Source organism: Lolium rigidum, chromosome 1, assembly GCF_022539505.1.
Source record: "Lolium rigidum isolate FL_2022 chromosome 1, APGP_CSIRO_Lrig_0.1, whole genome shotgun sequence".
NCBI lineage: Eukaryota > Viridiplantae > Streptophyta > Magnoliopsida > Poales > Poaceae > Lolium > Lolium rigidum.
Window position 1 is genome coordinate 251,312,689 of NC_061508.1, and position 16,932 is coordinate 251,329,620.

At 45.9% G+C, this 16,932-nt stretch overlaps 1 protein-coding gene across 1 annotated transcript; it reads left to right on the forward strand.

The window, feature by feature from the left end:
* The first annotated feature begins 1,788 nt into the window (after positions 1-1,788).
* LOC124692647 (elongation factor Ts, mitochondrial-like) lies at positions 1,789-6,362 on the forward strand. Its single transcript, XM_047226064.1, has 8 exons — positions 1,789-2,058; positions 2,141-2,313; positions 3,093-3,173; positions 3,895-4,069; positions 4,669-4,853; positions 5,433-5,558; positions 5,646-5,734; positions 6,045-6,362. Exons 1-8 carry the CDS (start codon positions 1,800-1,802, stop codon positions 6,088-6,090), a joined length of 1,134 nt encoding a protein of 377 aa, XP_047082020.1. The 5' UTR covers positions 1,789-1,799; the 3' UTR covers positions 6,091-6,362.
* The last annotated feature ends 10,570 nt before the right edge of the window (positions 6,363-16,932 follow it).

Sequence of the window (16,932 nt, forward strand, 5' to 3'; positions counted from 1 at the left end):
CATTGTTTTGATAAGTGTTGTGTGGGTGAACCTATGCTAATGCACCGCCCTTCCTAGGACTAATACATACTTGTGATTAAACCCCTTGCAAGCATCCGCAAATACAAAAAAGTAATTAAGATAAATCTAACCACGACCTTAAACTACGAGATCCTGCTATCCCTCATGCATCGATATACCAACGGGGGTTCAGAGTTGCTCGTCACTCCGGCAACCCCACAATTGGCAAACGAATACAAGATGCATTCCCCTAGGCCCATAAAGGTGAAGTATCATGTAGTCGACGTTCACATGACACCACTAGAAGAATAACACCACAACTTAAATATCAAACCATTAAATATTACTCAACATAGTTCACTACTAACATTTAGACTTCACCCATGTCCTCAAGAACTAAACGAACTACTCACAAGACATCATATGGAACATGATCAGAGGTGATATGATGATGAATAACAATCTGAACATAAACCTTGGTTCAATGGTTTCACTCAATAGCATCAATAACAAGGAGTAATCAATACCGGCAGAGTTTCCCCTATGAAATAATCAAGATTCAACCCTAGATGTTACAGCGGAGACGAGGTGCAGCGGCGGAGATGATGGTGTCGGCGGTGGAGATGATGATCCCAACGAAGTCCAGCTCGATGGCGGTGACGATGGCGACGATTTCCCCCTCCAGGAGGGAATTTCCCCGACAGATTTCAGCATGCCGGAGAGCTCTTTTCTCTCTCGTGTTTTCCGCCCCGCAGAGGCGGCTGTGTCTATTCTCGATGTCCCCCCCACACCTTAGGGTTTTCGGGAGATGAAGTACGCGAAGGAGAGATGGCCGAGGGGGGTCGTGGGCCCCCTCCCCACATGGCGGCGCGGCCAGGGTGGAGCCCGCGCCGCCCTATGGGGAGCTCATGGTGGCCCTCCTCGGCCTCCCCTTTTGGTTGTGTCCGTCTTCTGGAATAATAAGAGCTTCGGTATATTTTCCGTCAATTGTTGATCTTCAGAAATATCGTATCTCGACGGTGCTTTTTCCAGCGAGAATCCCGACTCCGGTGAGTAATTCTCCAATAATCATGAAACATACAAAATAGGTGAAATAACATAAGTATCATCTCTAAATATGAAATATATCAATAAATAACAGTAAATTATGATATAAAATAGTGATGCAAAATGGACGTATCATTGTGCAACCCCAACCACCTACGCCAGTCCGCCGCCCCCGGCTCACCCTCTAAATTCCTCTTCTCCATCTCCGGCGAGCTCCCCCGCACCAACACACCCAACCCTGATAAGCGGTGAACACGATCCTGCCAATTTTGTTTTTATCAGAGGATCCTGCCAAATAAGCGGCCTCCGCGTGCTGTGCCGTATCTGGCCCGTTTAAAGGTGGGCCAGTCCGTGCCGTGCCTGGGCCGGCCCGTTGGTCACGTAGACGCGACCCGAAAGGCCGAAACCCCCGAGAAGGACAAACCCTCTCATTTCCTCTCCATCGTTTCTCTCCTGCGGCGGCGGCGGCAGCGGCAGATCGACGTGCGGCGGCGACCGGACCCTGGCAGGTTCTCCTCCTCCTCCTCTCTCTCTCTCTCTCTCTCTCTCTCTCTCTCTCTCTCTCTCTCTCTTCCTGCGCTGGCCGCGAGGGCGTTCGGCGGCGGCGATATTCCATTGAAATAAAACACACCGGTTGTGGATGGATCATACTTTTCCCGATACCGAATTCGCCACTCTGATGCTCGTTGCCCGTGCAGTTTCCTGAAGAATTGCGCCTGTCCGCTCTTGCTGCAGCACAATCCCATCGGAGAATGGCTTGGGGCCAGGTTGCTAGAAGGCCCATAGCAACTCTTCTGTCGCGTGCCCAACAGCAAGCTGCCCAACTCTCCCCTTCCGCGACATCCCAAACTCATCTGTTGGGCAACCATTTTCCGCAAAATGGCATGCTTCACAGGAGATTTAGCTCCGAAGTGCCCGATCAGATGGGTCTTATCAAGCAGCTCCGAGAAAGAACTAGCGCTCCGATCAAAGATGTCAAGGCTTCGCTGGTCAGCTGCAACTGGGATATCGGTTAGCTCTTCCTTCTCATCGCTTTGGTTGAGGAATTTTGTCATGTCCTCTATTCTTATTGCAGTTTGTTGACTTCTTTCAGAGGAGGCGCAGAAGGATCTCAGGAAGAGAGGGGTGGTTCTTGCTGCCAAGAAGTCGTCACGGACTGCTGCCGAAGGTTTGCTAGCTATGGCACAGGATGAGAAGCGGGCTGCTGTGGTTGAGCTAAACTGCGAGACTGACTTTGTGGCAAGGAACGAAGTTTTCCAGTATCTGGTTGGTTTCGCCCTCAGCCACATGCTTTGTACCATATATATTATAATTATGTTGAACTGTGTTAGTGAGATAGAGGCAGGATCCCTTTAAATTCATATCATCAACATAAGCATATGGGAATTGGGACATGGGTTTATTGCTACCGTATGTAGAAATCATTTCTTCATGACTTGAAGACTATCACTTTACTTTTTGGAAAGGAGATGGTCAATTCTGAAGTAAATGTTGCTATTTCTTGTAATGTTTTTCCTACTATTGCAGCATGTTGTTTCTATCGTTTGTTGCCTTGGTCGTTGCGAATATGATTCTCCGTGCCTCATTTTTAGTTGTGTTAACTCACCAGATCCAATATAGTGACTGTTATGCCCTGTTTTTTCAGTCTTGCTTATTGATTTCGTCTTGAAGATGTTTTTGGGCCATCTCTTTTCCGTTCCTGTCTTGTTTTGCTTGCATATGCTGAGCGTGATATGTTGTGCATTTAAGCATGTATGTATATTGCGTCGGTTGTGACTTATGACTATGGTATGTCAATCATAAATAGGAGTTGTCTAACCATTTATCAATCAGCTTTCTAGTTTTTTTGTTTTTTTTTTGTTTGACAAATTCCAACTTCAAACTCTGTTGTATTTGTATTCCGAAGTACTCTGTTCCTGCCTTTTTTTTTTATCTTCTAGGATGTTAATAACTTTGGATATTGTATTGCATCATTTGATTATCTGTTTACTCACACAGGTACAATGTTGATAAGTTCTTTCTTTCAAATTTCATTTGTCTTGCAGGCATCATCCGTGGCAAAAATGGTTTTGTCAGTTCAGGATCCTGACAAATTGGTTTTTCCTTTTGCTCCTGCATATTTGGAGGTGTGTACTTACCCATTTTGTTACTTTATAGGACATCTATTGTTTCTATCCACACCTTGCTGAGCTGTTCTGATACATGAGATGTTGTTTATATCACTATATCCACAAGTTGATAGGCTTAAACTTGTCATGTACGGACTCTGCATCACTGGATTTAAATTAAGTGGAGTTCCATATTGAATTATGTTCCATTTAAACCGGCCATGTGATCAAATTTGTGTGTTGTGTTATGTCGTGACCTAATATGATCTAAGCCTTCTTGGCATTGGATTTCATTACCTGTGGTGTCGGTTTGACAAAATGATACATGTACAAAACTACTCTTGACATAATGTTATATTGGCTAAATAGTAGAGAACATGGAGGACGTCCAAACAGTTATATACCTATGTTTGCGATATCAGCATATCACTTAAATTTGGTAGTTTTTTGTGAGCTGATCATGTTCATGTGAAATAGAATAAAATTACTTCTTTTTTTTGGTTGAATTTCCTGTTTTGATTCTGTTTCATTACTCTTGGAACAATTAGGTTCCCGTTTCCCAGTTGTAGACTTGTAGGGTCATGCAGTGCCCATGTCTATTTGACATAGGCGGATAATAACATATGATGATCTGTATAAACTCAAATGTCTGCATTAGAGTTGAACTTATCATATATTGTCCTTTTGTTCTTTTTTTTTTTCATGCGCGAGAAACTATAAATTTTCTCAATCTTTTCAGAACATGAGCATTAACCTAGATCATCCTAAACTCAGTGGTGAAACAACTGTTCGCGATGCTGTCACAGAAGTTGCTGCCATGGTGGGGGAGAACGTAAAACTCAGAAGAGGCTTCATGTTTTCCACGGCCGGACATGGTGTTGTTTCATCTTATCTGCATAACTGTCCTCAGCCAGGTGCACAGACGATTTTATTTCAGTCCCTCAAATTTTATCCATACTCTGGTTATCATTCTTCAGATTTCCCCCTTCGGTTAGCTATTTTTTATTATTAAAAAAACATGAACAGTGGTTTTCTACTGATTAGGGAGCATGTCTGTCTCCTGTTAATTTTCATCACCATTTTATCTTTTGTAGACAACTGGACATCATACTGTGTTTTTTTGCTATCTTTCCCTCAGTATTTATTGTGTTTGTACTTTGTAGCACGAGACAAGTGGTAGTTTACTTTTGTGAAACTGTTGGTAGAAATATAAACGTGCAACCATACTACTGAGTACTGACAACAATTTTAACAACTACTCTTGTATTTTGTACTAGCAGTACAACATAAAGAAAAAGAAACATTGACATTTCGGCTAGAAGTTGTTTCTGTGCTCCTTTAAAGAACGATGAGTCAGCATATTAGATTGATCCTACTTATATTCTCTTTCATAAGCTGGCCAGACTCAGTATTATGGATTTGTTCCTGTCGGCACTCTTCATAATCTTCTCCTGGCGTTTGAGAAATGGCATATTTGCTCGTTCACTTAAGTGATGCACTTTTCTTGCTTCAGGTTTGGGTCGAATGGCTGGATTGGTTACATTAGAAGCAGAAGATAGTAGTGCCCCGCTTGATGCTCTCAAGAGAGTTGGGTCGTCTATCGCAATGCATATTGTTGCGCAAAAGCCATTATTCTTATCAAAAGACCTGGTTTCTGCCGCAGCTCTGGAAAATGAACGTGACGTGCTCCGAACTCAGGTACCTTATTCTGACACTGCCTACAAGGATTTACCATTGTATGCTAATATATCTCGGAGTAGTCGTATGTTCATCCACCATGACATAAGAAATGGACATGCACTTTTATACTAAATGTGTTTGTCACAGGTCATTAATCCATGAGCCAGCTTTTAAGTACTCTCCTACTATCTTCACAGAACAAACAAAACAATTTAGGAAGTAGAGAATGGCTAAGAATAAATAAGAAGCAAATGCATGCATTGCTGTAAGATTTTGGATAGAAAGAAGAGGGAAACATGTGCATCTGATTCTGAAATGGAAAGCGACCAGATCATACATACCATATTGTGATTTCTGGATGTAGACCCATATCAAGACAGTTGTTTGGTTCAGGTTTAGAAGTTCAGCATTTACACTGCTTATTTCCTGTGAGTTGAATAACCTCTATTTTATAACTTTGTTTCTATATATTCTAAAGACATGGACTACATGCATCCTCAATATTAGGGATTGTGCATTGCCAAGTTACTTGAGAAATGCAGTTTTAAAAAAAGTTACTTGAGAAATGACATGGCATGCTGTTCTGTATCATGTTAGGCTGAAAAATCAGGTAAACCCCCAATGGCTATGGAGAAAATGGTGGAAGGTCGATTGAGGAAGTATTTTGAAGAAGTTGTGCTTTTGGAGCAAAAATATATTGTTAATGATAGCACAAACATTAAGGTAAGCTTGCAAATCTTTTCATTGACAATTTATGGCTGTGAATTGTGATCTCTTATAAGCTTTGCTTGTTTGTATCATCCTTATCAGACCCTGCTGAATGATTTATCAAAGGAGGTCGGTTCTAAAGTGACAATTGGCAATTTTGTCAGAATGGAAGTTGGAGAAGGAATTGAGAGGTGCGTGCGTCAAATGTTATTTCTTACAGTTTGTATTTTTTTTTTTTTGGGTTCCTTGTTTTTTACTTGTTTAATCTGTTTTGTTGTGCATATTGATGACAATATACACACCACATGAACTGATGGCCTATCTTTCATAGAAACTAAAATGAACTCACTTTTTTGCACAATCTTATGGAAATAGAAATATGAGTTGTTTCTTACTCGATCTCGTGGTTTAATTTGTTTTGACTCAGCTCATCCTTAGTTCTTGCTCATATTTTGCGTGCTCGTGTAGTCAGTTATTAACCACATCTTTTGTGCTCAGCAGACCTGAAGAAGCGGATGTGCCTCAAGCTACGGCTCGTGCTGCATAAATTGCAAGCTGAGATGAATCAAATGTGATCGCTGAGATGTATGTGATGGTTGCTTTCTCCCGAGAAATTCTATAGGTTCTCATTTTTGCTGTGACGGGGATATTCTCTAGAATTCCAGAACTACTCATCAATTAGTCAATAGTTTAGAAGTTTACAAGCGAGTTAGAAGAGTTATGTTCGCAAATTGAATCGAATGTAATAAATGAAAACAAAGTCACACGTGCTGATATCTCCAAGTCTGCCAAGTACAATCGTAACTTGTTTTGCTTTGAGTTTTGTTTACCTCTATCTGATTGAATGCAGCATAGTAAAAACACTGATTGCAACTCCCAAAGAAATTTGGTCTGGCACAATTTACCTTTGAGTATTTCCTCCTCCTGGGAATCTATAAACGGACGATCGGATCAAAGTTGCACTCCATCGATGTCCTCCCTCCTGCTGCCGCCATGGCCAACCTGGTGCATGCAGAGATGCTGGTGGCTCGTGATGTGCCGTGAGGATCGAGGAGATCAGGAGATGGCCGAACAGTACATGAATCCACATGATTTACAACTTGAAATGATTCGCCCAAGCATGAGAGCAATGATAATTCATTTCAGCCAATGCAGTGGCTCTTGGGGGAAAACATTTGTTTCTGCTATTTTTTATTTTATTTATACTAGCTTAGTTCAGAAGGCCTGGTAAGTTTCCACTTTGTACTGTACCAGCATAGCTTGCTAATAAAACATACAAAAGCTTACATGTTAGTGCTAGTTGTTCACAACGAAAAGAAAATGATTATCTGTTGGGCCAAACAAAATAGCAGCTCATCATTTCCAACTCAACCTCGTATGTACATGAGTAAAGTACAATCACCACATTTTATCACGAAAATTTACACATACATGCTATACCACCCAATCTCCCATAATATCTGAAACTGACCGGAGAAGGATCATCAAGAAGGGAGATTTGAGAGGAATTTGGTAGAAAAAGGGTAAATTGCAAGAACTAAATAAAAGGTAAATTGCAGGAAAGTAAGATAAAATTAGGGTTCATTTTTCTTGATTTATTGAAGGGGATACAAGGATAAGCTTATATAGACCTAACCGACTACAACATGACAACATAGGTGGAATACCGATACTACCCTTACAGCTAATAACCCACTACTCCATAGCACTACTAGTCCCTGACATTACCTCCCCCCCCTCAAGACCATTGCTCAGCAATGGACAAGTTTCTTCAGAAACTTTCATCATCATCAATTATCCACCAGAATTCATTTACCGTATCAAGGAGGTAGAAATGTAATGAAGATAACATCCATTTCTTGGACCTTAGCACAGTCCTGTGAAGATACCAGCAACTTTGGATTGTAATTCTCCTGGATACATTGCTGATGGATAAATTCCCATTGGTCATGAAGGAAGATCATGGTGTATGGATATTCAGATAAGAAAATGCCACTATATGTTATACTAGTCCAGCGCTTAATCTGAATAAGCTCTGTTATGTTCAGCCGGTTGCATGGAAAAAGGAGTGATTCAATACCAGGATCCCAAACACAAGGGGTGTTGCTCATTGCTGATTGACATTCCTCGTCATTGAGTAATGGCCTTTTCAACCAGTGTAATGTCTTCACTGCTCTCATTTTCAGCCAGTTAAGCATGTAGGAGGAAATTGCAATTCCAGGGTCCCACTGCAGTTTGGCCCTGTTTTCTAATGAAGATAACCAGCAAGACAAAACAGTGACCATATGCCTTTCGAATTCAGAAGAATTGATCGTTGGACTCTGTGGCATGTATTGAACTCACTCACAATCAGCAACATCTCAGCCATTAAGAACTCCCTAGGATGCTTGTTTTTGGTTACTTGCACTGATTTGGTTGCACAGCTTTGGAAAGTAATGGTTTGGCCTGCTATTGTCACCATTTGACAGGAACAAAGAGAGTGCATAGATACAGACTTGCCTTTAGAACATGGAATGACTAGAACAAGTACAGTTGTTGTTTTCGCTTCTGTCCCTCCCAAGCAAAAGACATAGTAACACTCGGTAGAAGCAAAAATGGATTGCAGCACATGAGCGAAAGCTCCAGGATGTGTAACAATAGGATGGGTTGCAGTACACGAGTGCAGAATTACCAGAACTCCAGGATCCCAGGGTGTGGTTAGAGACAGAGGGTTCAGACACTTTACTTGATCATCTATGGACTGTAGAACAGTAATCAGCCAACAGTTGCATTTCACATTGGTGTACCTCAAATGGAAGAAATAGCTCGGTATACATGGATATTTAATCTCAGCTGACTGCAACAAGTACTTCAGACTAATGCATTGGGTAGGGCGATTTGTGGTTTCTTGTGTCAATATTGAAGTCTGTAGAACACTTACAATGTCTCTGTTCTGTGTTGAACTTCTAAAATCTAAATGTATGTTCTCCTGGATCCCATTCTTTTCTTCTCTCAGGAGTGACCAACACCTTCAACGGCGGGCCTCTTAGCTGATGTGCATTTACTTCTGTCCGTCCTAGACCAAAAGCACATGAACTCATGATAGCAGATTCAAGAATGGATTCACTTCTTGCACGAAAATGCACATCTAGTTTCTGTACCATTGTAGATTTGCAGATATCTACACACTGAAATTTTGTAGCACCAGCAGCAGTCGTAAACATGGCATGGTATTTTGTATCTCCTGTATCCCACAGAATATACAGAGGCAAACTAACGAGAATATTGGGAATAGAAGTTGCAGCATAAACACTCATGGGGAGCAGTATATTTGGTGAAAAAATTACTGCATGTGCCAAACCTGCCAAGGAAGAAAATTTAACAAGTGCAGGAGCATCCATTATGCTTTTCAGGGAGCCTGGATCCCATAGAAGCCTCAGTTCTCTCATGGTATGCTCAATACTAAGCTGGCTGGACCTTGTGATAAATGAAATGGAGGCCTTCCAGACTAAAAAATTGCTTGCCCTCTCATCATCTTGTTGCTGCAGCTCAAGAGTGAAATCTAACACATCTGAGATAATGTTCAGGCAAGCAATATTGTTGGGGGGATGACCCCCGGTATGCCAAAGGCATGCCAAACCGGATGGTTTGAGCCATCAAGATACCGGTTTAAGGTTTATTCCGGAGTGCGAAGTTAAACGTTTGGCTAAGTAAATCTATACCGGTATCCCCAAGAGGGGTATACCGGAATGAGCTAAGAAGACACCGGGTTACCGGTAAGATGTGTATTGTAGCACGTCGGCGAGACTGGTCAAAGATTCTCTGAAGGGCAAGAGGACAAAGATGAGCTAAGCAAAGTAGCTTTAAACGAAACCGTGACGATAAAGAAGAAGGTGACGCTGAAAGCATCCGGAGGACGTCAGCCTCCCTGATTAAAGAGATACCGACATCATCTATGATTAAAGTAGCTTTGTAAAGTAGTTTGTCTGTTCAAAGATGCCATTAGGGTTTCCTAGGGTTTCTTCCCCTGTAAGCCACCCTCTCCCCTATATAAGGAGAGGGGGCACACCCCATCGCGGGCACGACATGAGATGTTGCATGAGCCATATACTGAGCCTGGTATCCAGAAACCTGTAACCATTTGAGATAAACAAAGGAAGAGATCTAGAGCTGAGTTCTTACTTGTGTTCTTCTTCTTCTACCTCTGGCCAAGGCCAAGATCTTAGGAGATCCATCCCATCTTTACCAAAAACCCTCACCCGAATCCTCTAGCGCCCATTCGACCCCAACTTAAGCCATCCCATGGCATCTGTCTGTTCACCACGACGACAGTTGGCGCCCACCGTGGGGCAAGAAGCGACGCTTGCTAGAGTTCACATTCGGGCGGGCATCCTCAACGTCTCCAGCGAGCGGGTGGTGTCTGCGCTCGTGCAGCGCATCTACTCGCTGGACTTCATCAACGACAACGCGGGCTGCTTCGCCAATGGCGGCGTCTTCCCCAAGAACGGCCGCGTCATCGAGTTCGGCAGCCACCGCGTCTACTTCGGCACTGTCCCTGTGCGCCAGCACCTTCCGCCGGTGCTGGTGGCGCCGGATCCGCCGAGGTGGCTATGTGCTGGCCGCGCGGCTGGTAGCGTGGAGGTGATGATGGCAGGCGTGACCGACGCCGGCAAGGAGGTCGCGGCGGAAGCCGCAGGACAAGCAAGGTCCACGCGCACGGCCAAACCGCCGACCGAGCGCGACCAGGTGGTTGCGGGTTCATCTGCACCGCCACCGGAGACCCCTCTCCAAGCGGCGATGAACGTGCTGGCGACGCCCCTGGCGCAGAACATCGATCCGGCAGTGGCTCAGGCGGAGCTGGAGGCGCAACAACAGAAGCTGCTCTCCGCAGGCGCGGACATCATCCGAGCGCAGCGCGAGCTGAACCTAACCCTACGTGAGTATAACGCTGCCCATGGCTTTGCTTCTGTTAGCGCTCAGGCTGCTAGGATACCGGGGAACCGGCTTAAGGCTCGCAATCTAGATCAAGATCTGCGTAAGGAAGTTCTTGCCGGCAAGAGTACTTCTGCATCTTTGAGCATTGTAGAGAAACCTAAGTACAGTAGCCCGGATAAAACCATAAAAGCTGCTAGGGCTGCAGTAGAGCTGTGCGACTTGCTTAGCGAAGATGCCTTAGCAAAGCAACAAGAGCGAGTTAGGGAGCTGTTTGACATGATTCAGGAACAAAATGCTGAGCTTGCTAGAGCAAACAAAGCTGCGGCATCAAAATTTGTGCGTTCAACAAAGAATGCCGCTAGCAAGTCCCATGGGCAGGCATCGTCCCCCCATCCGGACAGAAGGAAAGAAAAAGAAATGAACGCGCAGCAGTTGACTGTGTACGATCCGGTTCTTGCCGGAAAACAACAAGCCGGGCAACACGATGCCGGTAGAAAAAGCCAAGGGGCAGATCGAGGCTACGCCAAAAGAGGCTATGCCGGAAACAATCATGCCGGTAGACATGAAACCGGGCAAAATTATCGAGCTGCAAGGGCAGCGTACGAAGAAGAGGAAATGCCTCCGCCAAGGTACCGGCAGGCAAGGGCCGCGGTACCGGAACCTTACGATGAAGCTGATTCAACAACTGAACGACTTACGGCATACCGGAACCCGTTGGGGGAACGTGTAGGAGAAAGACACCTGCCAGAACGGGATGCGAGGCACCGTCTGGATAGAGTGTATTTATCTGAGATGATCGAGGCAGAAGGTCCTCCGGGCCCAAAATGCTTTGGTCCAAGGATCATGAAAGAGGAACCACCGGTTCGCAATTTCCAGTTGCCCCGCGACACAAAAACATACGATGGCACCACTAAGCCGGAAGACCGGCTCGCGGATTACGTAACCGCGGTGTACGTCGCTGGTGGCGGAGGAACCGTAACCGGTGGAGGAAACCGACGTTGGGCCGTGAGAATTGTACCATCATTCCTGGTGGGACCGGCACGAATCTGGCTAAACAACTTGCCGACAGGAAGCATAAATGGCTGGTTGGACTTTGAGGAGACTTTTGTGAGTAACTTCAGCAGCACGTACCGGAGGCCAAATAGGCCGCAGCAGCTCGCCTTGTACGTGCAACGCCCAAATGAAACAGACCGGGATTACCTGACCCGGTGGAACTCCACAAGAAACTCCTGTGAAGGGGTGATAGAGGCGCAAGCCATTGCGTGGTTTTGCAATGGGTGCCGCAGAGGTTCACCGTTGTGGCAAAAGCTGCAGCGGAACATGCCGGTAACGTTGGCGGAAATGATACGTGTGGCAGATAGCTACGCATTGGGAGACCCAATGCAACCGGCAGTGCAAGCCGATCCGGCGCAAACAAGCCAACCGCGCCAAGATCAATACCGGGATAACCGGCACAACAAAAGAAGGGAAGATTTTCCGGATCGAAGGTATGGTCCGTAGCAAGTAGCCGCGGTGCAGGACAATTCCGGCCCCAGCGGAAGCCAAAGGCAAAAAACCGGATCGCAGCCGTGGGCGGGTCCTAAAAAACAATGGGTTGAAAAGAAGCCGTGGGGAGATAAAAAGAATTGGCAAGACAATACCAGATACACCATAGAATCGGCAATGGAGCAACCATGCCGGTTTCATACTCCAAATCCGGCGAGGCCGGCAAATCATTTGACGAAAGATTGTTCCTGGGTCAAGTACTTGATGTTGAAAGGCGCGGCAAAAGATGCCCAAGCGCAAGGCTGTTCCACCATATTACCACCATCGCAAGATATGTTGCACCAACACCCATTACCACCACCACCACCACCGCTTACTGGAGCAAACGCTCTACCGGTACAGCCTCAGCCAAACCGGCAGCAGCATCAGCAAGTTCATCAGGTGGGAAAAGGCAATGGCCAACCACCTCCACCGGCACCTTTAGGCCGGAACGTTTACCAGGATCCGGATATGTGCTGTGTTGTGTTCATCACTGAGCCAACCGACAGACAAAGCCTACGTCGCCGTTCCATGGAAGTGAACGCTGTGATGCCGGCGGTACCAAAGTACATGCTGTGGTCAGATCAAGAAATCTCCTGGTCGTTCAAGGATCACCCCAAAATAATGCCTAATCCGGGTGGTTACGCTCTCGTTGTGGACCCAATCATGCATGGGCCAACGACTCGAGTCAAGTTCAGCAAAGTGCTGATAGACAATGGAAGCAACATAAACATCATGTACAGGCACACCATGCATACGCTGGGCATAACAGAAAACATGCTGCAGCCAACTCGTAGAACATTCCACGGAATCGTTCCAGGCTTGTCCTGCGCGCCAGTGGGAAAAGTACGGGTGGATGTGTCGTTCGGAGGGCGTGACAATTGCCGGATTGAAAACATTGAGTTTGAAGTGGTGGACCTAGACAGCCCTTACCATGCGTTGCTGGGGAGACCGGCATTGGCAGCGTTCATGGCCACAACTCATACGGCGTACCTCAAGATGAAGATGTCGGCACCTCGTGGACCCTTAACTGTGGTGGGAAACTACAAAGTCTCACTGGAAACCGCTTCCGCCGGATCAAACCTGGCAGAATCGCTGGTGATTGCAGAAGAAAAAAGAAGGATGCAAACTGCAGTTGTGTTGGCTCAGTCCTCACAGTTGAGCTTAGCGGCAATGAGTGGAAACTTGGGCACACCAGCGTTCAAGCCAACCAAGGAGACAAAAGACATCGTGCTGGACCTGGCTTATCCGGAGCGTACCGTTCGTATCGGCGCCGGCCTGAATGAGGCATAGGAAAGCGCGCTCGTCAGCTTCCTCCGTGAGAATCGGAATATCTTTGCCTGGTCTACTGATGACTTGGTAGGTGTTCCGAGGGAGCTGGCTGAGCACTCTTTAAACGTCCGGAAGGATGCTAAGCCGGTGCGACAGCCCTTACGCCGGTTTGCTGAGGATAGGAGAAAAATCATCGGAGAAGAAGTGACAAAATTACTGGTTGCCGGTTTCATTGTGGAAGTACTGCATACCGAGTGGCTAGCCAATCCGGTGCTGGTCGAGAAGAAGAAAGAGGAGAACCTTGAACCAAAGGCTCCAAAGGTGTGGCGCATGTGCATCGACTACACCAACCTGAACAAAGCTTGCCCAAAAGACCCTTTCCCGTTACCCCGGATCGATCAAGTGATTGATTCCACTGCTGGGTGTGAGTTGTTGTCTTTCCTGGATGCTTATTCCGGTTTCCACCAGATTCCCCTGAAAAAGGAAGATCAAATAAAAACTGCGTTCATTACCCCGCACGGGCTTATTGCTATGTCACTATGCCTTTCGGTTTGCGCAACGCTGGTGCAACGTACCAGCGCTGTATGCAAAAGTGCTTGTTTGATCAAATCGGAAAAAATGTGCAAGTCTATGTGGACGATGTCGTGGTAAAAACTAAGGTAAAAGAAACCTTGATCAACGATCTCCGGCAAACATTTGATAACTTAAGAAGATTCCAGATGAAACTCAATCGGCAAAATGCACCTTCGGTGTTCCCGCCGGCAAACTGCTTGGTTTTCTCGTATCAAGCCGGGGCATTGAGGTTAATCCGGTAAAAATCCGGGCAATCGAAAGAATGACTATACCACAAGATCTCAAGGACGTGCAAAAGTGTACCGGAAGCTTGGCATCGCTAAGCCGGTTCATAAGCAGATTGGGAGAGAAGGCTTTGCCGCTCTATGCTTTGATGAAAAAATCCGATACTTTCGTCTGGACCCCTCAGGCAGACGCAACATTCAGAGAGCTAAAAACGATGCTAGCCACTTCACCGGTGTTGGCTTCGCCTTTGGAAAGGGAACCCATGCTGTTGTACATAGCAGCGACCAACCGGGTTGTGAGTGTTGTGGTTGTGGTGGAAAGAGAAGAGGAAGGAAAAACCGTGCAGAGGCCGGTATACTACCTGAGCGAAGTGCTCTCCCTCTCAAAACAAAACTACCCACACTTCCAGAAAATGACCTTAGGCGTGTTCATGGCCGCCACGAAGCTTAAGCACTACTTTGAGGAACACCCCATGAAGGTGGTGAGTGAGACACCTATTTCCGATATCATGTGCAACAAAGATGCTAGCGGCAGGATTGCCAAATGGGCAATTCAGATATCACCATACGTACCGGTATACGAAAGAAGAGACACCATAAAATCGCAAGCCTTGGCTGATTTCCTGGTTGATTGGGCGGAGATGCAATACAAGCCGCCGGAACAAAAAACTGAGTACTGGAAGATGCACTTTGACGGATCCAAACTCAAAGAGGGTCTAGGTGCCGGTGTGGTACTGACCTCGCCAAAAGGAGATCACCTCCGGTATGTTTTGCAAGTGCATTTCAGGGCATCAAACAATGTCGCTGAATATGAGGCTTTGATTCATGGACTTAAGGTCGCAAAAGAAATCGGTGCACACCGGATCATTTGCTACGGAGATTCAGATCTTGTGGTGCAACAATGTTCCGGAGATTGGGACGCAAAAGATGCCAACATGGCTTCATACCGGTTTCACGTGCAAAAGATTGCCGGCTTCTTTGAAGGGTGTGAGTTTCACCATGTGCCACGAGCAGAAAATGAAGCCGCGGATGCTTTGTCCAAGCTGGGCTCATCTAGGCAAGAAATTCTTCCCGGAATAGCCTTGGCACACTTAAGAGTACCATCGATCAAACCGAGTCCGGAATCGGAGTCAATTTTCGTACCGGAATCACATGTAGTACCAATGGATATCGATGAAGGAAACCCGGGGATTGTTCCGGCAAACTTGGGGACTGTTCCGGTAAACTCGGGGACTGCTGCGTCCATACCGGAGGAAGCAATGCTGGTGGATAATATGGAGATAGACGTACCGGTGTTTCTGGTTCGAGAGGCACCATCTTGGGTTAAACCTATTAAGGAATTCCTGATCAACGGCACCTTCCCGGTTGACGAAAGTGAATCCAGAAGGATCCAGAGGAGGTCCAAAGCATATACCATCATCAATGGTGAGGTATACAAAAGAAGTGTTACCGGTGTCCTCCAAAGATGTGTGGAACCAGAAGAGGGAAAAGAAATGCTTGTGGAGATTCACCAAGGGGAATGTGGGCACCACGCTTCATCAAGGGCGCTGGTATCAAAAGCATTCCGGCATGGGTTCTACTGGCCCACTGCTTTGGAAAATGCTGAGGATTTGGTAAGAAAGTGCAACGGGTGCCAGAGGTACGCCAAGCAAAATCATACCCCAACATCCGGTTTGAAAACTATACCATTAACTTGGCCATTTGCCGTTTGGTGCCTCGACATGGTTGGCCCATTCAAAACTGCAAGGGGAAGCATGACCCACATCTTGGTTATGGTGGACAAGTTCACCAAGTGGCTGAAGGTAAAACCTATTGCAAAATGTGATGGGCACACAACGGTGAAATTCCTGAAAGATGTCATCTTGCGGTATGGATACCCGCATAGCATCATCACTGACAATGGCTCAAATTTTGCCCAAGGGGAATTCAAACGATTCTGTGAGGATAACAACATCCGGTTGGATTTGTGCTCAGTGGCACACCCACAAGGCAATGGCCAAGTGGAAAGAACAAATGCGCTGGTACTTTCCGGTATAAGACCAAGGCTCATTGAACCACTCGAAAAGACACCGGGGTGTTGGCTTGATGAGCTGCCATCAGTGTTGTGGAGCATAAGAACGACTCCAAACCGGTCTACCAGATACACTCCATTCTTTATGGTTTATGGCGCAGAGGCCGTGATACCAACCAATATCATCCATGATTCACCAAGGGTACAACTCTATACCGAAGAGGAGGTAAAAGAGACCCCGGAAAACGATGTGGACTTGCTAGAAGAAGCAAGAGAGTTGGCTTTGGCAAGAACAGCAATTTACCAACAAAACCTCAGACGCTATCATAGCCGGAAGGTTAACCCGAGAGTGTTCCGGGAAGGAGACCTGGTGTTAAGCCTAGTGCAGCGCACTGAGGGACGCCACAAACTCTCACCTCCATGGGAAGGACCGTTCACTGTGAGCAAGGCTCTACACAATGATGCCTACTACCTAATCGATGCACAGGAATCAAAGAAGGGAAAGGCGGACAGGTCAGGAGAAGAATCCAAACGTCCATGGAACATAGCCTTGCTGCGTCCTTTCTATTCCTGAAGATGTGCTGTAAGGAGTTCTTTTTGTACCTTTTATGCTATGAATAAAAGATGTCGGAACCTCGAATGAATCTCAGGGACTACCCCTACCGAAGTCGCATGCAATATGTTTATTTTTTTCAGTTTACCGGTTGCTTGCTGAACCTTTTTTCTTTCCGGTTTAGTAACGTGCTAAACCTACCGAAGTCTTCGACTCTGCTGCTGTCCGCAACCCGGCTTCATGGCAAGCAAGATAAACCGGTAGGAATTAAGCACGTGAAACACGAAAAGAGGAAGTGGGAACGAACAATCCGGAAAA